The following is a 23,095-nucleotide window of genomic DNA, read 5'->3' on the forward strand; positions in this document are numbered from 1 at the left end:
AAAGACCTAAAAATGAAGGGAAAACAATACAAAAAATTTGCTAACAACAACAAAAATCATGTGATATCATCAAGAGTCACCAAGAAGAATGAGCAGATCAAACGTCTGGAAACTTTTTGAACCCTCTATAACCATTTTAAATTGGCAAGGGACAGCAAGGATCACCAAGAGGAATGAGCAGATTGAACCTCTGAACCCCCCAAAATTACTGACCCCCCCCAATCATTAAAAACCTCATCAACAGTAGATACTCGGGTGACCCCTAGCTCGCCTTCATAGAACTATAGTTCCCAGGGTTCCCTGGGAAGAAGGAATGAATATTAAACAAGCTTGTCGGTAGTGTCTTATTGAAACTGCATAAAGGCTGCCTGTGAATCTTGTTTATATTTTAACTTGAAGCAAAGGATTTGAAACAAATGTTTATACTAGAGTTGGCATTTGGCTAGTCACTAAGGGTCACTAGGAACTATATCCAGGTAAGTGGCGGGTGAGGGGGGGAGTCCTTTAAAAGTTTTACACTGCCACTCTGCAGGTCGTGGTAGCTCCAGCAGCACTCAAAGCAGTGATAGTTTCCACTGGCTGGCTTCTGCTGGTCACCTTTAATTAACACCCCTCCTCCCCCCCTCACCGTCCGAGCATAAGGGTCACTTTCTGGAATATTCTAGATCTAGAGAGAAAACTGGTGACCAGCAGGAGCTGATCATAAACAATATCAGCTCCTCAAGTATGGTTGAAGCCACTGCTGCTCATAAAGGAATGGTGTAAACTCAGGAGAGGCTCCTCAGTAAGGATAGGTGGGGTGTTGTCCTGGGTAGATAGACTCACCAATTTAGAAGTTCTGTGAAGAATGAATAGAAACATGCAAATTTTAAGAACAATAAAAGAAAGGAAACTGGAATATTCGGGACATGTGATAAGACATCAGAGATATCATCTTCTGCAATTAATATTGCAAGGAAGGATCGAAGGCAGGAAGAATGGAAACATCATGGTTGAAAAACCTTAGAGACTAGTATGGTAGAAGCACTGTGTCACTATTTAGAGATACAGTATCAAAAGATCAAGTAGCCTTAATGATAGCTAACCTGCAATAGGAGAAGAAACTAAAGAATGGGTGTTGTCCTCTCAGCTGATAAGCAGTGTGGGCTGCTCATTTGTGGGGTTGGGAATTTAGAAGTTAAAGCAAATGAGGTAACCCCAGCGCTCTGTCTCACTAGCCCAATGGGCATCAGGCAACACTGTGTAAACTACTGATTGGGTTGTAGCTAAACCCCACTTTCCACTCATATTGTTTAGTGCTCATGCAAGAAGTGGGCAGTTTTTGGCAATTCATCCTTCCCTCTCTTGTTCCCTGTACTCCCCCCCCAAACGGCTTCTTAGGGTCCCTCAATCCTCAGGAGCAGATTTGCGGGGGGAGAATTTTCAGCCAGGAGCTGGAGAGTTGAGGAGGAATTGCTGATCCAATATCCCCTTCTATGCTCTCTTATGTGAACACTAGATAGTGTGAGTAGGTCAGGATTTGGATACAGCCCAAAGAAAAGAAGCCCACTATGTTGCCCACTTTCCTACCCACTATCCTCGGTAGCCAGGTAAGTAAAGTAAAACATATTGAGGCTATTCTCATGACCCGCAGAAACTGGGCTAAGGGAGCCCAGCCTGGTTACTGTGGGTCATGTGCTGCAACAAGAGTTGTGCGGCTCCTGACAACAAGCCCACGTCATTGCCCTTGCATCATTGCTCCGCTAACCCCGTTTACCTGATCATGTATCGCCGCAGTGCAGCTTCGCAGCACAGCGACTCATGGGGAGGCAAGAACAGGCCTTTTGCCTTCGGGGGGCTCACCAGAATGCCCCATGCACTTGTGTGGGGCATTCTGGGACTTCCGGGGACCAGGAGGCCCCTGATCCCCACCACCCCAACTGGCTCCGTGATGGAGCTGGTAATCGTGTGGGCGGCTGAACCGGGGTTAGCCGTTTGTTCCGGTGGGTGGCTGATCTGGGTGGGCGGCCGATCCAGGGCTAGTCACTTGACCGTCTGCGGGGAGAGCAGGCCAAGCCTGCTCTCCCTGCGAAACCCCTTATGGCTGTCCACACTGCTTGTGGGGAGAGCCTCATTTTGTGGAATAGAAATTTTTGTGGGCTTAATGACAAAGCTAGTATATATGTGATGTTTTTACATACACATGCATCTTGTATAATTTTTGTACAGTTTGCTTATATTTTTGTGTATTTGTATGCATTTAAAATGCAGTTCCACTAGAGAAGTGGCTTTCCCCTTTAAATTCACAGTAAAGCAATTATAGGAATATTCATGAAATTCTTGCATGTATCAGAAGTTTAGTTCCCCAGGAATTTCAAGCCCTAGGACAAATAGTTACCAATATCTACTGTATCATAAAGTCTGAAGTGTGCCCAATTCTTTCTACCTTTAACATTGTTAATGTTTACGGATCTTCAGATGAGCCCTGTTTTCCTCAGAATTGATGTTGTAACCACATCCAGGGTCTGAGAACATCATGGCTTAGAGCTGGTGTGGAGTACATAAGAATAGCCCTGCTGGATCAGGCCCGTGGCCCATCTAGTCCAGCATCCTGTTCCACACAGTGGCCCACCAGATGCCTCTGGAAGCCTACAGGCAGGAGTAGCCTTTGAGGCTGGAGATGGCTTCTGGCCCTCTAACTAGTAGCTGATGATAGACTTCTCTTCCATGAAGTCATCCGAGCCCCTCTTAAAGCCATCCAGGTTGTTGGCTGTCACCACATCTTGTGGCAGAGAATTCCACAAGCCAATTATGTGTGAAATTATGTGTGAAAAGGTACTTCCATTTGTTGGTCTTAGATTTCCTGGCAATCAATTTCATGGGATGACCCCTGGTTCTAGTGTTATGTGAAAGGGAGAAGAATTTCTCTCTACCCACTTTCTCCACACCAGGTATGATTTTATAGACCTCTATCATGTCTCCCCGCAGTAGTGGTTAGAATGTTGACTTAGGCTAGGACAAATCCCCACTCAGCCATGAAGTTTACAGGGTGACATGGCCCAATCACTCTCCCTCAGCCTAACTTACCTCACAGAGTGGTTGTGAGGGTAAAAGCGGGTGGAACCATGTACACTGCCCTGAGCTCCTTGGAAGAAAGAGAGGATAAAAATGTAAACCATAATAGGGTCATCCAAAGGTAGTCTGATCCAATTTCTTATTGGACTGTGCAGCTGCTGCCTCTAAAGGGACCCAGTGACACTAGCAAAGATAGCCCATGCTACAATGTCACCTTTTCAATGAGAGGCATATCTCCTATACTTTGCTCTGGTTTTAACCTGTGCTGAATTATTCTCAGACTGCAATCCTATGCACAGTTACTTTGGGATTAATCCCACTGAACTCAATGGAACTTTTGAGTAAACACAGGTAGGCCTTGTTATTCATGGGGGTTCCAGTCTCCACTGCAACCATAGACAGCGAGGCACTGAAGCAATGGGAATTGGCTGCTTAGGTTCCTAGAGGCTGCGGGGGGGGGGAGGCAAAAAAGTGGAAATAATTGAAATAAAGTGCCATACCATGTCTCCAGGTGTCCAGCAATGCCCCCCCCCCCAACAAAGTGCCAAAACTGCAATTTCCCCATGAAAAATCACGGAACCCCTCCCCACCACAAATGAGCCACAATATGGCTCCTTTCATCAAAATGGTGGCCAGAAATGACCTTGGAAGTCATCTCCATCCACCTAGGAACCATGGATATGTGGGTTTCAACCCTTTTGTATCCATGGATATTGAGGTTGGGTGCTCATTCTTCGACCGTGGATATGCAGAACCGTGAACAGTGGTACCATGATTAACGAGGTCCACCTGTACACAGGATTGTGTTAGAACAGGGGTGGGGAACCTTGGCCCTCCAGCTGTTTTTGAACTACAACTCCCTTGTAGTTCAACAACAGCTGGAGGGCCAAGGTTCCCCACCCCTGTGTTAGAAGTATTCAAATGGGGATGGAGACATTTGTTTTACTTGCCCTATGCTATACCAAGGAAAATTACTCATTTTACCCTTTGTGGACAAAGAAATTCATGCTACCATCAAAAATGTATATTTTAGCCTCCATGAGCCTCCTGATGTTTGTCCTTAAGCCAATATGTACACAGGTATTTGTTTTCCAAATTATGTACTGGAGCCAAAATATATAGTTGCATAGTTATTCTGGTGTTACTGTAAAGTGTTTGAACTCCAATTCATGTTTAAAGTAGCTTGCATAGTGTTTCCAGCACCTCCGCAACACACATGGCTGCTACTCCAAACTTGTACATTCCTGTCCACTTTCATCACTGACTCTAGTATTATAACCACTCAATGCACCAATGAAAATGAGGTTCTTTATTGCCCCAGTGGACTAAACACATAACCAGGAAGGAACACACCCGGACTCACACTAGTTTTACTGAAATGTGTTAGCAGTAGTTTATTGAGACACTAGATCCAGCACATGAGCAACAGGATATACAATGACAGTAAAATAAGCAAATAGATCCTTGAATATGAATGAACCTTTCAGGCTGATGGCAAGCTGAGCACATAAGGCATTCACAGACAATGGAAAGATGAACTCACAATGCATTTGAATCCATGACAACGCAGGCAATTCTTAGCAGCAATATTTTCAAAAGCAAGTGATGAAATATTACTCCTGACTCTTATTTTACTTCTAGACAATCTGTTTATCTCCTCATACTTTCCTGTTCTTCTACTGAACAATCTCTGTAGTTTCAAGCAAGGTTATAGCTATCTGGGAATCCAGCAATATAGCCCTGTGATATCCCAGACTTTGGCTACCTTCAAGTCAAGAAAAGGGCAAGCATACCAACTGAAGAAGAAGCAAAGATCTCCTAAGGAGAAATGCAAAGAGAGCTGCCTGAAAAAGAAAGAAATAAGAAATAAAAGAATATGGAAAGGAACTGAGATGAAGGAAAGGGGCGGGATATTGAAGAAAGTGATGCTACAACGAAGAGGTGTTCCCAGGGAGCTGCCTGGGTGCCTTCACTCTTGGCCTTTTATATCTCTCTTCATATACTGGAGGCGGAGAATGGAGGAGAAGATGCCAAATTTCCTATTCTCTTGTTTTAGGAGCTATATCCATTTCTTATAATCCCTTTTGAAATCCCCTTATCACCTCTTTATCCATAACCAAGTACCATTTGTCCAGAGGCATGTCTTCAAATCACAGGTGCCAATTCAGCAACTTGACTCTGGTCCCAGACATTGTTATGACTTGGTCAAACACATCTTCAGAAGAAGACCACCCTTTATCAATACATTTAGCTATAGTAGATGCATCTTGTTGTTCGGCATCCCTTGCTGTATCTCAGACAAAAGTCATACATTAATTGATTGATTGTTCAGTTTTTATACTGCCTTTCATAAGGCATCCCAAAGTGGTTTACAAAAGTTAAAATACAATAAAATTCCATAAAAATCAGTTAAAACCTTAAAATCAGTTAAACAGTAAAAACTGTAAAACACCAAAAAACAACCATTATAAAAAGGACAACAGAAGCATGAGAATGGAGAGGCCTGGTAACACCTAAGGGTTAAAAGCATGAACAAATAAAAAGGTCTTCAGTTTTTTTTAAAAGCAGCCACAGATGTCATAGAGCGGACATTCACTGGGAGAGCATTCCAGAGCCTGGGGGCAACAACAGAGGAGACCCTGTCCTGTGTGCACAACAATTTAGCCTCTCTCAACATCGGCACATGGAGCAAAGGTCCCCCTACAGAGACAGGTTTAAATCCACTTCCCAGCAGACCTTAGATTTTCAGCTTTGATTAATTACTGCTAAATTCTGGTTCACTAGGCCTAAAACTCTTTCAGGTGTAGCAGGAGTTGAACTGGGGTTTCAAGAAGCAGCTTGTCACCATGCACCAAAATATGGCCAGTCTGGAAAAACCATGAGAATTTTCTGTGGGTGAAGAAGAAAATATTACCTTATATATTTACTTGTTGCTGGAGGCAATTGCAGCCCTCCAAAGAACTATGATAGTAGCCAGCTGATGTCACACCACTTCTGCTTTCCCCATGTCTAAATAAAAGGAAAAAATCTAACTGGACAAAGAGACACCTTTCAAAATGGTGATTCTCTTTATGTTTAGCAGGGGAAGAGCACCTGACCTTATCCAGCCCCAGCATAGTGTCCCTCCAGTAGTTATTGCTGCCGGTGTCTCCCTTGTGTTTCTTTTTAGATTGTGAGCCCTTTGGGGACAGGGAAGCACCTTCTTCTTCCTCTTCCTCATCTTCTTCTTCTTCCTCTTGTTTGTAAACTGCTTGAGAACCTTTTCATTGGAATAGATATACTAGCACACTAAATAGGGACATACTGTATTAGGAATATAATGATTTTCTGATCTGAACAAGAGGTTACACTGGGTGATCCTTGTAGTCCCTTCCGGCTGCTTTTCTATAGCACAGTTATCACATGCATTTTTTAAACAGTAAAATCTCATGCATTGATTGTACTATATTGTTTCAACTATGCTGGCCTTGGGCCGAAATAAACCAATACATACATACATATATTGTTTCAACATGGGAATGAAATATGAAAAAAATCAGAGTAGTTCTGTCAGAGAAATTATTCAAAGCTTAGTGTATTCTCAGATGTGGCAACATTTGAGTTTTCATGACAAGACTTCCTAATAGTTCAAATATCATGAGAAGGAACGATCCCTTCTGAATGGCAAACACAATTCACTGAATGCAGTAGTGCTGCATAAGCCTCAGAAGAGGAGAGCTGGTCTTGAGGTAGCAAGCATGACTTGTCCCCTTAGCTAAGTAGGGTCCACCCTGGTTGCATATGAATGGGAGACTAGAAGTGTGAGCACTGTAAGATATTCCCCACAGGGGATGGAGCAGCTTTGGGAAGAGCATCTAGGTTCCAAGTTCCCTCCCTGGTATCTCCAAGATAGGGCTGAGAGAGATTCCTGCCTGCAACCTTGGAGAAGCTGCTGGCAGTCTGTGAAGACAATACTGAGCTAGAAAGACCAATGGTCTGACTCAGTATATGGCAGCTTCCTATGTTCCTAACTTACTTACTTCTCACACACCTTGTGCTGTTACTTCTGGATGAGATAAAGCAACGGAAGTACCTGTGCTCCCAATATTCCTGATGATAAATCTACTGTTTGGCTTTGTAAGAAAGATGGATTGGTTTTACAGATCTTACACTGTTTTAAAAGATGGTATTTTCCTTCCAGCTGCTTATCTGTTGTAGAATAACCACTTACAGAGATAGCATCTTTAGATAATGGGTGGACAACAATTCCTTTTAGCTAAACTTAAAAATTCCATTTCAATCTGCAAAATAAAAAGACAACAAAATGATCAAATAGATGTTTAACCATCATTGGTGTTTCAATGACTGGTTTAATCATTGAAAGCACTTACTTCTTAAGGGTCTATTTCCACATTTCCTTCTTCCTGAAGCAAAGCAGCAATTTTGGTATTCCCTACCTCTCACTAGACTTTTTGTTATGAGTGTGTTGCTTTCTGGATTGAGCTTATGGGAAACTATCAATTGCTTTATGCCTTTCAAGCCAAGTCATTTCCTGCAAATAAGGATTGCCCTCCATCCAGTTCTTGATACAAGTCTGTACGTTTGCAAGACAAAGGTATCTTGTTTCACTTACTTGGAGAAGTATAGTATCTCTTTCTCTCGACTTAAAAAAATAAAATAAAAATCATCAGGTGGTCTGATCTTCTTGAAAATTCACACATTTAATGCAATCACCATGTAGGAGCTCCATGTGAATTTTTAGGGCTTTATGCCCAGCCATTTGGGGAGTATTGATATTTTTGATATTCCTATTGATCTCTATGAGGAAACTGTCCAATGAGGCCCATGTTCAATTCTTGCACACAGTCCTTTCAGAGCTTGCTACATCACTGGTTTAATCATGATAGATGTCTTCTGTGATTGATTTGAAAAGGCCAGTGGGCCAGAAAAGAAACCAAGTAGCCGTTGAGGTGCTTCACACAATTGCTGTGAAGCGCCTCAGTGTGGTCTGTGGGGAGAGCAGGCTTAGCCTGCTTTCCCTGCAGACGATCGGTGGTGGAGACCTGGGTGGCCGGACTGGCCGCCCACACGACTGCTGACTCCGTCATGCAGCCTGCAGGGGCTGTGGGGATTGGGGGCCGTGAGGCCCCTGGAAGTCCCAGGATGCCCTGCATGAACTTACAGGGCATCCTGGAGAGACCCCCACACCCGGGAGGCTGCAAGGGGTCTACTCGTGTGTTGCCACACACCACAGCGATGCAGGAGTACCGGGCTTGCCCGCGAGCCTGGTGTTTCCCATGATCTATGGAAAGGGGGCTAAACTCCCTTTGCCTGCTTTCCATGGATCGTGGGAATAGCTTCATTTTCTTTGGCAGGAAATGACTTAACTCTTAAAGACTTACCTGCATGTTGGCGGTGACCACCTGTAATCTTTTATTTTATTTTATTTAACACACTTATATACTGCCTATTACAAAAGTACTGAGGTGGTTCACAAACAATTGTTACACTTCCTCCTTCCTGAAACAGTGCAATGATGTGTATCATCAAACTTTTTGTTATAAGTGTATTGCTTTCTTAAACTGATTGAAACCCATGCATTTCAAGCCAAGCCATTTCCTGCTAGTAAAGCATGTTTTGATGGTGCTGCTTCTCATTCTCTAGGAAAGAAACCAAAGGGTTGCTTTCTTTGTCAATTAAGCACTTACCTCTGTGTTGGTGATGTTCATATCTGAAGCTTTTTGCTTCCCCTTTTCTGAAATAGTGCAACAAGTTATGTTCCTTACCTTGTGCCACAATTTTTTAATGATTTTATTTTCTTAATCTTGGCAGAATCTATATCTATCTATCTATCTATCTATCTGGCTTTTCCAAATGATTCCCAAAATGAAGGTTGTCTTTTTGTTGTCCATTTGTCTGTAGTTTCCTGTGCAAGTTGGTCTGTTTCCAGGGTGAAGATTCTTCTTCAGACAATGTAGTATCTTCTTCCCTCCTGTCTCTAGAATTAAGCCTTGACAAAAGTTATTTACAGAGCCAAAGAAAGAAAGAAAGAAAGAAAGAAAGAAAGAAAGAAAGAAAGAAAGAAAGAAAGGCTTTTAGAGATGCTGAAATACTTGCTTCATCTGAGGGATCACTTAGTTTCAAACTGCCTCCAGCCAGTTTCCTGTTCTATAACGGAAAGATACTTGTTACCGGGTAGACTTACTACTCATTTGAGGATTTAAAAGGAGCACAACTGCTTTGCCATGATTATCCCATCTATTCTTGGGATAGGAGGAGGAGAACCGAGCTGCCTCTATGAGATGCTGCTGTTGCTTCTCCTGTATCCTCCACACCACTGAGCCTGACCTTTGAGCTGTAGCCATCACCAAGGAGACAATGAGCGCATCACAATAGAGAAACCACAGGTGATGTCATAATATCCACCTGCAGAGGTGGAGGCCAAGTGTCATCTTTCAGCACTGGGAAGAGATGTAGCTGGTGGGCACCTATCTACACTACAAACATGTATGTGTTTTATACTCGTCCTATTCTGGGAGTTCTAGTTTGGAGACAGTGCTGATAATTGCCCAAGCCCTGAATCCAGGAGTGCCCAATCTTGGGTCCCTAGATGAAGTTCTACTACACCATCCCAGCTGCAAGGATCAGAAGTCATTGTGGCTGGGGATAATGGGAGCTGCAGTCCAGCAACATCTAGGGACTCAGGAAGCTTTCCCCCACAGCTGTGTTGGTCCACTGTGGCAAAAAGCATTCAACAGCAACTGGGTCTAACATGTAGTCCAACATCTGGGGATGCAAAATGTGAACTCCAGTCCTAGCCCACCTTTCACTGAACTACAGTTCCCAAGGTTCTGTGGGAAGAGGGAATGACAAACCAATTTAAGTCTATTGTGTGTCACACTCAGAATTTTGAAATGTGTCAGTGGAGGGGAGGAGAGGAATTTCACTTCCTCGGTGAATGTGGTGTGAATCCCTAACACTAAGTGTGCCGTCAAGTCGATTTCGACTCCTGGCACCCACAGAGCCCTGTGGTTTTCTTTGGTAGAATACAGGAGGGGTTTACCATTGCCTCCTCCTGTGCAGTATGAGATTATTTTGAAATGCATTAAATACATTGTCATCATGCTTGCTTAGCAATCTCATGAGATAATAAAATATCCTTCTGTCAGGATAAAGAATTTGTGATTCTCAATACACAGGATTCCAGAGCCTTTCCTCATGGATCCTAATTAGGCTAGAGGTGATTGCTGGAATGGTGGGCGGTGGGGGACGGGACTTCCCACCTCTACATCAATCTACAATGAACATTGGCCATCACTCATTTCTAGAGGGAGCTTTGCACAGATTTTGAATAATAATTTCTTAGAGGGATCAATTGAAAACTCAAAAAGAATAACTCATGAATGGCTGGCAGTAAGTGCTGAAATTTTACATGGTGTTCCTACATAATTATAGCAATAAATATGTGCATATTTAAGGAATTACAGTAAAAACAAAATTTAAACTTTTTTAAATAAAAAAGTTCATTAAAACTCTATGGGTGGACTGATCTCCTTGAACGGCCACACATTTACTGCTACTATTATGTGCTACTCCTATATGAATTTTAATAGTTTTCTGCTCTGCCATTCTAAAGTTATATCATGGGCTGCAAAAAAAAGGGGGGATATTACTCCTTTTATATGAAAGCAAAAAGCAGTTTCCTACAAATGAGGTTAGAATGGTGGGCAGTGTGTGTGATTAAATTCCAGAAATTGTTGTAGCTTTTTTGACACAAAATAAAGCAGTTATGACACTTTTAAAGAGTTTTATAAACTTTTAAAAAATCATTACAATTTGACAAGTGAGCCAATATCCTTAAAAGTCTTCATACTTAATGTTATCATCATGTGATTCTAGTAAATGTTTAATTTAATTTAACACCACGTGAAATTTCAGTTTTCTGCCCAACCATTTATTTTTTTATTGTATTTCTATACTGCCTGATATAGAAATCTCCAGTTGGTGACTGGGAGTTATTAATCTTCTTGATTTTCCCATTGATCCCTATGTAGAAATTATCTGTTGGAGCCCATGTTCAATTGTTGTTCACAGCCACTTCAGAGCTTGTTACACCACTGGAATACTGCCCAGATTTTCTACATGTCAATGTGAAATTGCTTTTAGCACTTTATATTAAAAAGTGGTATATAATATCTAGATGATGATGATGATCTGGACAAAAGTTGTTGTTTTCATTCTTAGGGACTGATACAACAATCAGCTCAATGCAGATCTTGGAGACGCAACAAAAAATTGATCATCGTTATTGCAGCAAAAACCTACAGTGTGGGTGGGTAAAATTTTGGTGTTTTTAAATGTCTCATTTGTCTGGTGCAGCACAACATTGCTGGGCTGAAGGTTATATTGCCATGCCAGTGCCACCACCAAAATCTTTGTAACCGAGAAACCCTGGAAGTTAATTCCAAACTTGCCATTGCTAAATCTATGATCCTGTTAACTGAGCAAAGGAGCACCTTTTAAAAGTGGTGATTCTCTTTATTTAGCAGGGGGAGAGCAACTGTCCCTATCCATCCCCAGCACAGCATCCCTCCAGTGGCTGTTGCTAGTATCTATCTTATGTTTCTTTGTTATATTGTGAGCTATTTGGGGTCAGAGAGCCATTTTATTTATTTGTTTGTTTGTTTATCTATTTATTTATTGTTGATTTTTCTTATATCGCCTTTCATTAAAACAATCTTAAGGCGATTTACAAAACATTTAAAGCAATATAAGACTATAAAATATACACAATGAAATATTAAATTATAATATAAAAATACAAATCTAATCAAAAGTTTAAAAAACATACACGACAGGACCATAACATACAGAGTACACTCAATATAAAAGCCTGCTTAAAAAGCCAGGATCTTACTTCCTTTCTAAAAACTGTGATGGAGACGATGCCCACCAGGAGAGCATTCCAAAGTCTGAGGGCAGTAACTGAGAAGGCCCTGTCCCACATGCATGACAGCCAAGCCTCCCTCATTGTCAGCACACTGAGCAGAGCCCCCTCTGACGACTTCGTCAAGTGGGCAGAAAACCTTGGGAGCAGGCAGTCCCTCAGGTATCCAGGTCCCAAACTGTTAAGGGCTTTAAAGGTCAAAACCAGCACCTTGAATTGAACCCAGATACAAATTGGCAGCCAATGTAGCTCTTTCAAAATGGGTGTACTATGATCCCAGTGCAGTGGATAGTTCCGGATAAAATATGTATTTATTTATATCTATCTAAACCGCTTTGGGAACTTTTGTTGAAAAGTGGTATATAAATATTTGCCATCTTAGTCGTTTCCTTAACCTATAGTTAACCTAGTGTTATGTCCTGTTCAGAGTAGTTTCTTCTCCAGTTCCTCTCCAATTATATCTATGAATATTTGCATTTAATCACAAGGTGATGTTGCATGCTTGAGTTGTTGCACACTCATCTGCACAAGTGGACATAGAACAAGATTTCCCAATTGTTGCTTTGCATTTTAGTTCAGATCCTAGATGATCTGCAATAAGCTGACTGGCTGCTGTCTGCAGAGAAATACGATTGCTCATTGTTGTTCTCCACTCAACAGGTTTGCAGGAACCAATAAAGGGACCAAGATAGGGGAGGAGGAAACATTTTACCCAGGCCCAGAGATCCTGGGTCCCTAGTCTGGGCTGTGAGCTCATTACCCTGAGGATATAATTGAGGCTAAACTGTTAATCATGTTTATACAAACTAGGGATGGGCAAAATGTTTCAACATCGAAACCTCAAAACGGGCCATTTCGAGCTTGAAACAAAATGCAAAATCTGTTTCCTGCACATCCCTAATACAAACGTTTTCCCCAACATATACAGAGTCCAGATCTTGTAACATGACATTTGCTTAAGCCAATCTAAGAACAGAATAAGCAATATTCTAAATTGTGAGCTGTTGGTGTAGGCCTCCCTCTAGAGCAGAGGTTTCCAACCATGGGTCCCCAGATGTTGTTGGACTACAACTCCCATCATCCCGTCACAATGGTTGCGCTGTTGTGCTCACTGTTCTCCATTCAAATTAGCTGTCTAGCTTGCCACTGTGAACTGTACCAGTCATATTTTCATGAATTTCCTACGTGTTTCCACGCACTGATATACACCTACAATATCAAAATGTCAACATTCTTGTGTTTACTGTCATTTTAGGTCTGGAAATTATAGTTACATTGTTCCCCTTAACAAATACACACCTGTCAAGGTAAAAATCTCACTGGAAATCAAGTAAGTGCAAGGGCAGATTTGGCTACAGGCAAACTATTTTTCATAATGCATTTGGTATTGTTTGTGTGAATAGGTGATGATCAGGGGGAAGTCTTAACAGCTCTTATGCAAACTGGCAAAGGCAAGAAAATCTAAAATAGAAAGACAATAATGAATTCTTTTTACTGAGCTAGACTATGATTCATCTTCTATTGTAGTCAATGTCAAATCTCCATTGATTTTAATGGAGCTGGTTGGCATCTTTAAATCCATTTATATGATTGCTGATATTTACATTTAAGACTTGGTTCAGATGGTGTATCATGTGAGCAGTGTAGTGGACACAGAGGGGACTTGCACAGTGCCAGATCAGCAGGGGCGTATCTAGGGGTAGGGCAGGCAGGGCACGTGCCCTGGGCACCACTTGAAGGGGGGGCGCCATTTTGTAAAATTAATTTTTTTTTAAAAGGCTGCCAAAAACAAAATGGCCACTGTGCATGCTTAAGTGGCCTCTGTGAGGCCCTAGGTCATGCCAGGCCTTGCAGAGGCCATTTGAGCATGCACGGTGGCCATTTTGTTTTCAGTGGCCATTAAAAAAAAAGATTTTTAAAAATGGCCACTGCACATGCTCAAATGGTCCCTGCGAGGCCCTAGAGGCCAGTGGGGGGAGGAGAATCAGGGCTTGTGAATACTGAGCTGATGCTTATGAGCTAGGATTGTATTCATTTGCTCTTACTTTGCTTCTTGTGATAAGTGAGTTAAACGTGATGTCTTAATAATATGGCTATTAATGGTGAATTTGTCTTTGAATCAGTGTGAAATCCTTAATATTAAGGCCCACTGGGAGTTTCTTGCTCTCTTTCTCTCATTTTAACTGTCTTTCTGAAAGGCTAGAATATATTCCAAGCAGTGACACAGTTTACTCTGCATATCCTTTAATTATTTTCAGAGTATCTGGGAAAAGTCAAATTCTCCATTTATTTTTAAAACTTATGTAATGGTGATGCTACAATACATAGTAGAGAATTAGACAGGCACTTCTGTTTAGTTTTCCAAGTACACCTCCACATAGTATTTGGGTATTTCATGAGCCCCAGCATACTGAAATTTGTAGTTTTCCAGCATTTTTTTGGTCTGGCTAAGTCCACTGCTAAAATAGTTTTTGAAATATTAAAAGATTAACAAGCTTGACTTGTATTTTTCAGCTGATATTATGGTAAAGTTATCTCAAAGATGGGTGTCAGATGCTTGGACAGGGGGGCACAATTTCAGTGTTTGCCCTAGGCGCTATTTTCCCTAGATACGCCTCTGCAGATCAGCTTTCATGAGCACTCCATCATATCAGTGCTCACCTATGCTGGCTTGCAAATGGGGCAGAACCACCAGTGTTCCAGCAGGTCCTGTGAACACAGGCCCATTGGAAAAAATGTTTCTGGGGGAAGGAAGGCTCCACAACCTGTGCACCTGCTGCAGAGTGGGACCAAGATTGGGATGCCAGTGCAGAGAGAAGTCACATGGGACGTGCAGCCATAATGGAGGAGCAGGAGTGCACCTAGATCATCTTGGTGCCTGGACCGCCCCTGGTGCAAGCAACCCCTGAAACCTACTTTTGGGGGTCCGTGACATCACCAAACATCCATTTGGCTGGGGGGGGGGCATCCGGCAGCCAACCTGTGCCTGTCTTGCTGTACCAAACCTCTGTGGTTTTTTTAAAATTACAGCCGCCGTGCGGCCAAGGGATGGTTGCCGTGGGTGAACGGAGCAGTCCTTCTCCCCACCGCCGGCAGTGGCCACAGCAACACTGGGCGTGTCCATTCGGTCCAGCATCTTTTGCATGCCTGTGTAGTTAGCAAGAGACGCTGTGCTGAACGGACAGGCCTAGTGTCACTCCGGCCACCACCACTGGTGGGGGGAGGGAGAAAGACTGCTCCGCTCACCCGCCCCCACCATCAGCCATACCTCAGCTGCGTGGCGGCAATAATTAAAAAAAAAATACTGAGGTTTGGCACAGTGGGGCGGCATGGCTTGGCCGCCGGAGGCCCCCTGGCCATTTGGAGTCCCCCCCAGACCTTGGAGGCTACAGACCGGGGCCCCAAGGTCTGGGGGTTAGAGCGCCTCTGTGGAGAGGGCCTTCAAAGCACACACTGCCTTAGGTCCACCCCCCAAACAGCTGATAGTTGGGCTGGGTGCAAGTGCAGTAGCAACTGCTGCCAGGTGCTTGTCTGCTGGAGCTGATGTCAGAGGGGAGAGCGAGCAGTGGAGAGGGCAGACCCGGAGCCTGTCTGGGCAGTGGGCAGCCTGGCTGAGGTCAGCTGACTGCGGCAGGTGAATGGGAAGTGAGCGAGTGAGAGGGCTGGGGTTGTGGGGCAGCTGGTCAGCAGGCAGTGAGTGGCAGGAGCAGCAACAGTGGTGGCAGCAAGGGCCCCTTGTATGTAAGGGACATTTGCAGGGATGGGTAGAGGGTGGATGGGGCTTTGTTAAACATAAAAACTAAAAAATAAAATAAAATAAGCGGTACCATAGGTATCATGAGAAAAAACTGAGGGGAGGAATGTTCATTTGTTGAACACAGGCCCCCTCTCACTTTACTACACCACTGTGTGCAATATTGGGAGTTCTTTTATTATTTCTTATTTATTTACCTATTAGATATTTAGAATGCTTTTCTACTGTTTTGTACTCAAAGTGGTGTAGAAAATTTAAAGCAATTTGAAACAAAATAAAAATACACCCTGCAATAAAAACAATCACTGCAGCTGGCACAAGATAAAAATAAACTCCAGCCGGCTCAAGATAATTCAACAGCTGGCAAAAGCCTAATGGAAGAGAAAAGACTGTATCTGGTGGTGGAAAAAGATCACAGTCAGGACACTGGGGACCTGCTGAGCTTCAAGTGGGAAGGAGTTCCATAATCTAGGTGCTGCCACCAAGAAGGCTCTGACTTAGGTCACTGCAAAGCTCTGACAGAGGTGGAACCCGGAGAAGAGCCTCTCACAAAGATCTCAAAGTTCAGGCTGGTTCATGTGGAAGAAGGTGGCAGAGGCGTATCTAGGGAAAATAGTGCCTAGGGCAAGCACTGAAATTGCGCCCCCTGTCCAAACATCTGACACCCATCTTTCAGATAACTTTACCATAATATCAGCTGAAAAATACAAATCAAGCGCGTTAATCTTTTAATATTTCAAAAACTATTTAGCAGTGGATGTAGCCAGACCAAAAATGCTGGAAAACTACAAATTTCAGTATGCTGGGGCTCATGAAATACCCAAATACTATGTGGAGGTGTGCTTGGAAAACTAAACAGAAGTGCCTGTCTAATTCTCTACTATGTATTGTAGCATCACCATTACATAAGTTTTAAAAATAAATGGAGAATTTGACTTTTCCCAGAAACTCTGAAAATAATTAAAGGATATGCAGAGTAAACTGTGTCACTGCTTGGAATATATTCTAGTATTTCAGAAAGACAGTTAAAATGAGAGAAAGAGGGCAAGGAACTCCCAGTGGGCCTTAATACTAAGGATTTCACACTGATTCAAAGACAAACTCACCATTAATAGCCATATTATTAAGATATCACATTTAACTCACTTATCACAAGAAGCAAAATAAGAGCAAATGAATACAATCCTAGCTCATAAACTTCAGCTCAGTATTCATAAGCCCTGATTCTCTGTACATAGTGCCAATCTGAATATGTGTACAGTGACTTATATTATATTTTTTAAAAATTATTTGTTTTAACCTGTAGCCCCTTTGGGGGGCTTCCTAAAGGCCGTGAGGGGGTCTGCAAAGGTTTCCCCTCTCCCCACTGGCCTCTAGGGCCTCACAGGGACCATTTGAGCATGTGTGGTGGCCATTTTAAAAAATAACTTTTTTTTTTTTAAAGGCAGCTGAAAACAAGATGGCCGCCACACATGCTCAAATGGCCTCTGCGAGTCCTGGCATGGCCTAGCGCCTCACAGAGGCCATTTGAGCATGCATGGTGGCCATTTTGTTTTTGGTGGCCATTAAAAAAAATTTTTTCCCCCAAAAATGGCACCCCCCCTTCCCTGCCTGCCACACCCTAGATATGCCCCTGGAAGGTGGTCTTTCATGTACCGGGGGGGGAGAGGGGGGAGGAAAATGACACAACTCCAAAAAGCTAAGATAAGAGGGGGAGAAGATTCCAAAGATAATGAATGAATATGAATCAGTTCTTTATTCAGTCATTTCCTTATGCTTTTTGAGCTTAAGAATAAGGATATGCATGGAACAGGATTTGCTTTCCATTCTGAACTTGGAATGGAACACAAATGCCTGGAATGTTCCATCGGAACAACCGGTTAAGCTGGTTTTTCTGACAGAAAAAGCTTGGAACTTTTCAAGTGTTTCGAGCGCCATTTTGGATGCCTGTTTTCCCCTTGCTGACTGGTTTTGGCACTGGCGTCCAATTGGCTTGCAATCCTTTTGCTTCTTGGTTGGCTTGATTTGTATGATAACGAGCCAACCAAGAAGCAAGGAGATTTCAAGCCAATTGGAAGCCAGTGTCAAAATCAGTCAGCAAGGGAAAAACAGGAATCCAAAATGGCACCCAGAACACTTGAAACATTCTGATTCAGAATGGGATCATTCTGTTCTGAGCTCGAAACAGGCCCTTCATTTGAAGGACGTTCTGTTTCGAGCTTGAAACACTCGAAATGGCCCATTTCAAGTTGGAAAGTTTCAAGCTTTAAACTTTCTGCACATCCCTACTTAAGAATGCTCAGAGGCAATCATTTATTATAATATCTTTCTTTAAGGATTGTATCCCACATCAGCAGGAACATCTGTAAGGCATTGATTGAATAAAGAACTGGCCCTATACATAGTCAAATCCCAAACTGTTAAGGACTTTAAAGTCAATAGACAGCACTTTGAATTTTTCCTTTACCAATGAGTTACACTGCTCTCACACACAGATCTTCACTTCGGCTATTAAATATGAATATAAGCCAGATATGAACTGACACACAGATTTTAAAATTGACAAGTGGCATCAATGTGTTACACTAAGCACATTCTAGGTATTACAGATAGCCATTCCCATATCTCTGTGGAGTCCTTGGGGCTATATCTGAGCAGCTGTATTGTTGGAATTAGCACTGCCTTTCAATAGAGTGGGGAAATGACTTGATTATCAAGCCAGAGGTGGCTGGTTCGATTCCCCGCTGGTATGTTTCCCAGACTATGGGAAACACCTATATTGAGTAGCAGCGATATAGAAGATGTTAAAAGGCATCATCTCATACTGTGTGGGAGATGGTAATGGTAAACCTCTCCTGTAATCTACCAAAGACAACCACAGGGGGGCTCTGTGGTTTCCAGGAGTCGAAACCGACTCGACAGCATACTTTACCTCCAATGGCATGTAAAGATCCCTGTGCTTGCATTCTGTGCTGTGCTTATTTTTCTCCTGTGGATGTTATAGTAGTTGCATAGTTCTTATTTCTTAGAGTATACTTTTTTTAAAAAGTAGTAGATTGCCACCTTAGAGCATTTCATATTATTCTTGTTTCTTGAAGTACAACAGAACCATTAATTATTTATCAATGTAAAATCACTTTCGGGAATCCTTGCCTCTATCATCCACAACCCCGTAAGAAGAGGTACACTTTTCAAGAAACCACACAGGTAATGGTTTTTGTTGCCTTGTATGTACGATTAAAAAAAAAAATCACTAACAAGCAACCTTCAGAACAAAAAAGCAGCACAGAAAATCTCCTTTAAATTGTGGCCAGTGTGGGTGAATGGGCAGGGGAAGGAGCATCTGTTTAGTGATGTCTAGAGCTGACCAGGTTTGGGAGGCCTTAAGCAGACCCTCTGCTGGGCCCCCTCTTCTGCATTTTGTGGGCCCCTCCAATACTGGAGTGGCTTATCGGGCAGCAGGAAGCCTGGCAAGACCTGTGGCCAGCAATCGCAGTCAGTGGCGCTCTTTTTGGTACTCCTCTAAGTGCCACCATGGGTGGGTCTGCCCTAGTCAGCTTACTGGGTGAGGAGTGGCAGAATGGAACAGCACCAGGTGGCACTTCTTCTCAATTCTAGCACTGAGAGACACCATCTGAATCCCCACAATGCATTGCCTCTGCCACAGCATCACTCCAGAGTGGTGTTATTTAGAGAAGGCAATGCATTCTGAGGGAATTACAATTGTGCCTCTCCATGCCAATGTTTTATTTATTTTTATTTAACGTATTTCTATAATGCCCCAAACCTATGTCTCTGGGAAGGAAGAGGCCCAGTGCAGCTCATGGTGTCAGTAGGCTTCCCGGTACACCAGCCTTTCGCATTTCCCTGAGGGTGCAACATGCTGCCACTAGGCTTGATGATGTCACAAGATCACTGAATGGGTAATACTACTGGGCAATACCACTGGGCTTGATGGGCAATACCATTGGGCTTGATGATGTCACAAGATGACTGAATGTGCAATACCTTTGGAAAAGGAGGGAGGGTCTGATTTTGGAAATTGCATGCATGACAATTTGTAAAAATGAGGTGCATTTTTCATGAGTTGGGATGAAATAAGGTTAGTTTACACAACCACAGCTCATGACAGTTATGGAAGCTGCTTTTGCCCATACTTTCAGTCATGTTCATGTGCTAAATGACCTGAATTCTTATTCAGGTCATTTTTAGCTCTCAGCATGCTACTGCTAGTGAAAGTTTGTGGTGACTTACAAAGATATGCCAAAAGCCAAATCTCAGTTTAATTCAGTCTGTGGTGGTGCATGTGTATGACCAGAGTGAGCATGAGCTGTCTTTTCCTACAGCCACCAAGGCCAAGATGATTGTGTGAATCAGTGGTCATTTCTATCATAACAGGGAACAAATTCACTAGCCAATCCGACCTGGGCAAAAACTATGCCTCGGACTCAAGTATGATTCTGAAAAAATCACATTTTGAGAAGGGGGGGAAATCACAGGAACACAGAGCCTCTGGGTTTCTGATTGCCTGTTTTGATTGTGGTCTCTGGTGATGACTCCCTGCTTGTGGCCACTGCTCAAACCACGCTGAAGAGATTTGTAAAGATCTCTTTTTCATGAGCAAGGAGCAGCTGACTTGGTCTCCTGAAGCTAAAATGGTTTTTGGAGCACAAGACCACAACCCAACATCCTGTAGTCAGTATTTCAATTGACTTCTAAAATTAGTCAAATTTTAACTTTCATGTGATTTTTCGGTTTATCTGATGATTCCCATAGGCTTGTTTGATCTCAGTGATGCTCTATTCATCCTTAGTAGCTGAATGTATAGCTACACAAGTGTCTGTTTTGATACAGTCACAAATGTTTGGAAACTGTGCCACACTGCAGTTTTCAAATGTGTGTTCACAGCAAAGTGCCCCATGAATATTCATTCTCTCTCTCTCTCTCTCTCTCCTTTCATATGTTACATAGGGGTTTCAGCATATTTGGGTTCTCCCTGTAGCCTCCATGTATGACAGTGCATACCATTTCCGGGTGGCTACCCCAGTAAGTCTAGTTCCAAATGAGAATTATACTAAATAAAAATAACATTTAGCCACAATTAGACTCTATCTTAATTTGCTTCATTTTATTCCAACAGGATCTTGCAGACTGTTCAACAGATCCCAACTATGCTGGGGTATTTTTCACGGATTACTTCTTCTATTTCTATCGCAAGTGCAGGTGAAAGGATGGCTTTAACTCTTTCTTGGGAAAAAGGCAAAAATAGATTTCGTGTCTGACAAAGGACAGCTGCATGTCACATGATCTTTTTTCTTGGTGAACACTTACTAAAATAATACCCTCATTTTGGATATAAATGGAAGCAAATAAAAGCATCTTGTTGTTCTACTAGGATTTCCTAATCAATGCTAGTAAAACCGTGTGACTGCTGACAATTCAAAAAGAACATATGAGCCTACTTCAGTTTAAGCTGATTTCATCAGTAAGTCTCAATTGGCTTAAATCCAACTATCTGTCTGCTCTATTTTGTGGATTGGGCTGTCATCATTCATTTTAATGGTACTATAGAACAGAGTAATTGGATAGAAACAATTTTATTTTTTCAGAGCCTCAACATGTTTAACAGTCCCCGAACTAAAGATAGACAACAGGACTCCTAATGCGATTTGTGCCACGCAATCAAGATGGGCCACCCTTGTAGCCCATTATGAGCAATCTAGGAAAAACCCACCATGTTAATCTAATAGCAAACCATACTTCTTCTATGTCATCATAAACATGCATTGTAAATGTTGGGGGAAATCCCACTCTTCTCTTTCTTCTTATTTCATTGAAGCTGTAGTGGTATAATCATACCAGTCACGTGTTTAGATACGCACCAGAGGAAGAGAAAGCAAATAAGCCTGTGCAAAAATAATTCTGAATAACACACACTCAGTGAGACCTCCACATTCCCCCTTCTGGGAAATAAAAATGCGTGCGTGCGTGTGTCTATCTATCTATCTATCTATCTATCTATCTATCTATCTATCTATCTATCTCTATATCTAGATATATATGCAAAAATACCTGATATATCGACATATATATGCAAAAATAAAAGAATCACCACTTTGCTTAGTTAGTAGGAAATGTGCACACAGGGCTGGTTCAAACAATGAGGTCGTTCTCATGACTGGGCAGGTGGGCAGCATAAGCCTGCCTTCCCCGCAGATGATCTCTGAGGACCATCTGGGTGTGCAAATCACGTGCCCACAGTAGTGGCTGGTGGGCATTGTAGCAGGGGTGGGGAGGGAAGAACCTGGTCACCGAGGCTGGAGCCTACCCCCTCCCTTTCTCCATGCCAGCAAGCCTGGGTATTTACCCAAGCCTGCCAGCTTGGAGGAAAACAGAAAGGAGGAAACAGCAGAAAAGCAGGGGCAAAAGTAGAAAACAGAAATGTTTTGTTGAGCGGGGTGGGGGGAGAAGGCAGAAGCAGAAAAGCCAGGGCAAAAAGCAGAAAATGAAGGATGAGGAGCAGAAAGGAAAAAGCAGGGTTTGCATCCCCACTCCCACCAAACAAACAAGCTAGTAAAACATCAGACTAGCCAGAAGCCAAGGAACCCTCCAGAGCAGGGAGTTTGCTCCAACCCCTCCTCCCCTGACTGCAACTTCCTCTTTTGGTCTTTCTGGCTGGAACAGCTGCTACTCAAGTTGCTCTAGTCTAGCTGCTGCTCCTGGCACTGCCCCCAGGACGAAGGGAAAATATGTATTAAAAATATACATCCTGAAGCAACCTGGAAGTGCAATTTCCCCCCATTATATTACTTGTTCCTGGGGCCAGTGCCAGGAGGAGCCCCCTAGGAATCAGATTGGCTGAAGCAGCTTGAGTAGCAGCTGTTCCAGCCAGTAAGACTTAAACAAGAAGTTACAGGCAGGGGAGGATGTGCTGGAGGAAGCTCTCTGCTCTGGAGGATTCCCTGCTCCGGTAAGTCTGAACTTTTACTATCATGTTTGTTTTTGTTGTGAGGGGTGTAGCCTCTCCTGCCCTTACTGATCTGCCACTGTGCCCAGATGGTCTGCCACTGCCCCCAAAAGTGTGGAGGCACAGGGACCAGGACGTGTCATCCTGGTCCCCAGAAATCCCATAGTGCACTGCGCAAGTACATGGTGCATTGTGGGGATTCCCCTAGCAAAGGTACTCATCAGTGCTTCAGCACTGATACATGATCAGGAAAATGTGGTTAAGGGAGTGCTCACTCCGTTAAGCTTGTTTCCAAGGTGGGTTCCCTAGGCAGGTTTACCACCAGGAGCTGTGTGCCTCCCAGCGGTTCTTACAGGCATCCAAGCCCGGACTTGGCTTCCTTAGCCTGGTCTTG

The 23,095-nt window shown here is 43.0% G+C and overlaps 1 protein-coding gene across 1 annotated transcript in view; it reads left to right on the top strand.

Moving 5' to 3' along the window:
- Nucleotides 1–21,125, top strand: part of MYRFL (myelin regulatory factor like) — a 79,481-nt gene extending 58,356 nt beyond the window's left edge. The window contains exons 21-25 of the mRNA XM_053256231.1: nucleotides 11,278–11,365; nucleotides 13,236–13,310; nucleotides 18,833–18,941; nucleotides 20,706–20,780; nucleotides 20,875–21,125. Of these exons, the coding sequence (XP_053112206.1) occupies nucleotides 11,278–11,365; nucleotides 13,236–13,310; nucleotides 18,833–18,941; nucleotides 20,706–20,780; nucleotides 20,875–20,961 (434 nt within the window). The 3' untranslated portion in view covers nucleotides 20,962–21,125. The remainder of the gene's footprint in view (nucleotides 1–11,277; nucleotides 11,366–13,235; nucleotides 13,311–18,832; nucleotides 18,942–20,705; nucleotides 20,781–20,874) is intronic.
- Nucleotides 21,126–23,095: the final 1,970 nt, after the last annotated feature.

Source organism: Hemicordylus capensis, chromosome 5 (assembly GCF_027244095.1).
Source record: "Hemicordylus capensis ecotype Gifberg chromosome 5, rHemCap1.1.pri, whole genome shotgun sequence".
In the NCBI taxonomy this organism is placed as follows: Eukaryota; Metazoa; Chordata; class Lepidosauria; order Squamata; family Cordylidae; genus Hemicordylus; species Hemicordylus capensis.